This window comes from Microcebus murinus, chromosome 6 (assembly GCF_040939455.1).
Source record: "Microcebus murinus isolate Inina chromosome 6, M.murinus_Inina_mat1.0, whole genome shotgun sequence".
NCBI classification, from domain to species: domain Eukaryota; kingdom Metazoa; phylum Chordata; class Mammalia; order Primates; family Cheirogaleidae; genus Microcebus; species Microcebus murinus.
Genome location: NC_134109.1, coordinates 72,061,295 through 72,066,643, shown reverse-complemented (window position 1 = coordinate 72,066,643; position 5,349 = coordinate 72,061,295). Strand labels below are relative to the sequence as shown.

The window sequence follows — 5,349 nt, the reverse complement described above, 5'->3', positions numbered from 1 at the left end:
GATTGCCAAACATGGGGCATTCAGAGATGATATTTCTTTGAAATTAAAAATTTTATCTTAAAAATTATCACAAACCATACTTTCTAATTTATACTACACACATATTTGTTGCTATATAAAGTCATCCTTCTAAGTAAAATTGCCCCTGAGGAAAACATTTAATCTCGAGCTTTATGTATCACAGGGCACAAAATCACATACCTTGTTTAAGAAGCACAAACTTAAAGAGACCATGGGGTCTCCTCAGAGTTAAAGTAGCACATAATTTGTAATAGTCCCTACTGGTAAACTATTAAAAATATCAATGAAATCCCTAGGCAAGAAGTAAGAAGGTCCCTAAGGACAACATGGAAAGTTCTAGGATCACATGAAGGGAGATTTGAGAATTCTCAACAGTGGCTAAAATTAGGCATAAATTAGGACCAACATATGGTTTCAACACACTCAGTGAGAAACAAGCCATCAGCATCACAGGCTGTGAGAGAAGTGAAGCAATGCATGCCTGAACCTTTTACACAGGACTTCCACATTAGAGCCAGTGAAGGAACAAATCTGTGTGAGCTCCCTGCAGTCTTTCTCCAGGATGGTCTAGGAAAGCTTCACAGTGCGTAGGGGACATCTTCCGTGATGGGCACCACAGGTGAGCCTCCTCACCTATACACTTGTTCATTCCATATGCTCAAGAGACTGTATCAAAGAATATTGGTCTCTCTTCCAGTTCAAGAACCAAAAGTAAAAAAGAAAATCCCTCAGCGTGTTTAGATTACCATGCAATTCATACTTTCCAAAATAAGTGCACTGAATAGTGCCCAAGTCATCCACAGTTGTTCCTCTTCTCAGGAAGTGGCTAAAGCACCAGGAATTATATAACTTTTGTGGAGATTTTGAGCAAAATGGTATGGAACTAGCTTTATCCACTGGGACTGAAAACAAGAGAAAACTGAAATTTTTTCATTCTCTCTCAATTACCTCTTTGTTGTGCATTCCGTTCCTCACCTGCACCTTCGGGAGAAGTGACATCAAAAAAAAGAAGAATGGATAACATCAAATCCATGTATGTGAGGACTAAGGTCTCACATAGAGTTTAATAGTGAATATATTAGGAACTGCTTCTTACAATCACATTAGAAATTCTCTGTGAAATTCATTTACCATACTTTCCCTGTGGCTAATAGTTTTTCTGCAACGTTTTTGTTTGTTGTTTTTAATGTCAAAAAGAGTAGTCTATAGCTTAACTACATGGAGCTCAGTCTTGTACATTGGATTTGGGGGTCAAAGTCTATGAATCTGAGTTTTTAGAATCATTGTTGCTGCTTCTCTGTTCCAAGGGTAAGTGGCTGCTCTCTGCATCATTGCTTTCTTACCTTGTGGAGCAGGGAGGTTTCTTGCTTGGAACAATGGAGAATGTGTAGAGCACACACAGTGGAGAACCATTTTTTCATGATTTCTCACCTAAATGACTAGCAATGCAGGCTTAGTTTACCTCTTCATAATCATCCTAGTTCCAAAAATTAAAAATTTATCCTCACCTTTAAGTTTCCTTCTCTTCTTGGTGTCTTGTCCTCAAGACTACAACCTGTTTTGATATAATCAGCTCAACAGGAAGGTTGCCTTTGCTTCTAGATGGGGAGATTCATATCTCACTTTATGCATTAATTTGTTGACCTTGCAACAGCTGCATAATCATAAATATATGTATCCTGACTGGGCGCAGTGACTCACGCCTGTAATCCTAGCACTCTGGGAGGCCGAGGCGGGCGGATTGCTCGAGGTCAGGAGTTCAAAAACAGCCTGAGCAAGAGCGAGACCCCATCTCTACTCTAAATAGAAAGAAATTAATTGGCCAGCTAATATATAAAAAAAAAAATTAGCTGGGCATGGTGGTGCATGCCTGTAGTCCCAGCTACTCGGGAGGCTGAGGCAGAAGGACTGCTTGAGCCCAGGAGTTTGAGATTGCTGTGAGCTAGGCTGACGCCATGGCACTCACTCTAGCCTGGGCAACAAAGCGAGATTCTGTCTCAAAAAAATAAATAAATAAATATATGTGTCTTATTTAATATAACCCACGGTTACATTAGATTAGATTAGACATTATAATAGAATGGTTTTTTCCTATTTGATATGTTCAATGAGTACTATAAATACTAAATACATACCACTTTTATCAAATACTATACGTACACTAATTCAATCAAAAAATTTTAAGGGTTGGGTGTGATTGTTCATGCTTCTAATCCTGCATATTGGAAGGCCAAGGTGGGAGGATTGCTTGAGGCCACAAGTTGAAGACCAACCTAAGCAACACAGTGCAAACTTGCCTCTACAAAAAATAGGAAAATTAGTAGGGCAGGGTGAGACCCCTGTAGTCCCAGCTACACAGGAGGCTGAAGTAGGAGGATCGCTCCAGCCCAGCAGCTTGAGGTTGCAGTGAGCCATGATGATACCACCATACTCTAGCCTGGGCAACAGAGTGAGACAGTGTCTCCACAGGAAAAAAAAAAAAAAAAATATATATATATATATATATATATACACACACACACACACACATACACACACATATTTAAGGCAAATTCTCCAATGATCAATTAAAAAGGTAATGGTATCTTTTTTAAAACGTTTGGAAGATTCCAGTATGTTTAAGCTATCATTTGCACATTTCTCAGACCCACATTTAATTCTTGAAAATATATCTTCTTTGATGATGGTGTTCTAAAGAAAACAAGAACAAATTTTGGAACATGGTTAATTATTTTTTGAAACAATATCTATCTTTAGTTCTCTTTTATCTTGTTATTTTGAATATTGGGGGTTATTGTTTATGTAGACTAAGATCTTCCAAATAGTGAATTTTAAGGGAAAATTCTGACAACAGTAATAAGAAGAACTTTAGAAAAGGATCTCTTGGTGACTGTAGTTTTCTTCTCCCATATATCCTATATATTTATCTTTAATGAAATATTTCTATTTAATGTATATGAAGCATGACAAATTATCATGTGAAATTATTTATTAGGGGTTGAAAAATAGTGACTTTTTTATTGTTAAAAAACAAGTAATTAAACACTAAATTGTAAATTACCTAGAGTACAATATAAATGACTTTAAATAGGAAACAGCAAAATATATATAACAAATTTCATCATCTAAACATTCTTATTGATTTTCTCCTGGTATCACTAAAAAAATTTGGTAAAAAGTATATTCTCCTAATAGAAATGGCTCCAGAAAAAAAAAGTATGAAATAATGTGAAAGCACAAATCATTCAAATCTTTAAAGTCTCAAATTCAAATCTATTAAAAATAATGGCATACAGCCACGCATGGCGGCTCACGCCTGTAATCCAACCAGTCCAGGAGGCTGAGGCAGGAAGATCACTTGAGGTCAGGAGTTCAAGACCAGCCTCAGCAAGAGTAAGACCCCATCTCTATTAAAAATAGAAAGAAATTAGCCAGGCAACTAAAAATAGAAAAAAATTAGCCAGGCATGGTGGTGCATGCCTGTAGTCCCAGACACTCAGAAGCCTGAAGCAGGAAGATCCCTTGAGCCTAGGATTTTGAGGTTACTGTGAGCTAGGCTGATGCCATGGCACTCTAGCTGGTACAACAGAGCAACAGTCTGTCTCAAATAAAAAGATGGCATACATGTCCTCATATTTTCAAATGAATAGCACTAAGTAATTGCTGTATATGAACATCTTTCACTGAAAAACAACTTAGGTATAAAACCATTTTTGCCTCTATTTCAAGGTTTCTTTATATCAAAAAAGACAAAATTGAACTGATTTTTCATCACTGCCACAGAAAATTCAAGCAGACGAGAATTTACAAAGAATCAGGGCCAAAGGACCCCATCAGAATAGGCCAGGATTTGCTCAAGACTTCTAGAATATCCAATACATTTGCCTGCATCAGTCAAACTCCCTATTCCAAGAAAATCTTCAAGATGCCTCAGCAGCAAAGTAAATTGTCATTATTATCTGTCTTCTCTCCACAGTCTGGGGACCATGAATAAGTCAGGAATATCAACTGTCACACAGTTTGTCCTGCTGGGCTTTCCTGGTCCCTGGAAAATGCAGATCATCCTTTTCTCAGTGATTCTGTTGGTCTACATCTTGACTCTGACTGGGAATGTGGCCATCATTTGTGCAGTGAAGTGGGACCACCGACTCCATACCCCTATGTACATGCTCTTGGCCAACTTCTCCTTCCTAGAGATCTGGTATGTGACCTGTACAGTCCCCAACATGCTGGTCCATTTTCTCTCCAAAACTAAAACCATATCATTCTCTGGCTGCTTCACTCAGTTTTACTTCTTCTTTTCCCTGGGCACTACTGAATGCTTCTTCCTCTGTATCATGGCATATGATCGGTACCTGGCCATATGCCACCCACTGCACTATCCCTCTGTCATGACTGGCCAGCTCTGTGGCATTTTGGTGTCTCTTTGCTGGCTCCTAGGTTTCCTTGGATATGTGATTCCCATTTTCTTTATTTCCCAACTACCCTTCTGTGGTCCCAACATCATTGATCACTTTCTGTGTGATGTGGATCCACTGATGGCATTGTCCTGTGCCCCTACACCCATCATAGAGCATGTTTTTCATTTTATGAGCTCTCTTATCATCATTCTCACATTTTTGTACATCCTTGGGTCCTATATCCTGGTACTCAGAGCTGTGCTTCAGGTTCCTTCCTCGGCTGGACGGAGAAAAGCCTTCTCTACCTGTGGTTCCCACTTGGTGGTGGTGTCTCTGTTCTATGGAACCATAATGGTGATGTATGTGAGTCCCCCGTCTGGCAACTCAGTTGTTATGCATAAGGTCATCACACTGATATATTCTATGGTAACACCAGTCTTAAACCCCCTCATATATAGCCTACGCAACAAGGACATGAAATATGCCCTCTCTCATGTCTTTTGTAGAATAAGAATTATCCACAGCTCATGAAAAGGTTTTGTATAACCCAATGACTCTCTTTCTGCAAGTGGAAAAATAATCCTCTCCCTTCTGTACAAAATACCTTGGCCTTAGTCATAGCCATCACAGTCCTTTTGTGCAAAGCAAAACTCTTCGTGTATCTGATCATATTTTGATGAGCTTCTAGTTTCAGAAATGTGTTCCATGGGGAGAGATTGGTCCCTAATACATGGTAAAAATAAAACTTAAAATTTTTAATATCTACTTCCAGGAAGGTTTTGACTTTGTCAGTGTGCAGTCTCTGCCCACACAATTTTGTTTAGACATATGAATAACATTGGTTATTTGCCTAAATAGTTGTCTATTATTTCTTTAAGAAGACATAACAATTTGCCTGTTGTCCTGGATTTTTGGCAACACATCATTG

The 5,349-nt window shown here is 38.5% G+C and overlaps 1 protein-coding gene across 1 annotated transcript; it reads left to right on the top strand.

The window, feature by feature from the left end:
• Positions 1 to 3,986: 3,986 nt before the first annotated feature.
• On the top strand, positions 3,987 to 4,952 carry LOC105864605 (olfactory receptor 11H7). The gene has a single exon (XM_012752577.2). It carries the CDS (start codon positions 4,008 to 4,010, stop codon positions 4,950 to 4,952), a length of 945 nt encoding a protein of 314 aa, XP_012608031.1. The 5' UTR covers positions 3,987 to 4,007.
• The last annotated feature ends 397 nt before the right edge of the window (positions 4,953 to 5,349 follow it).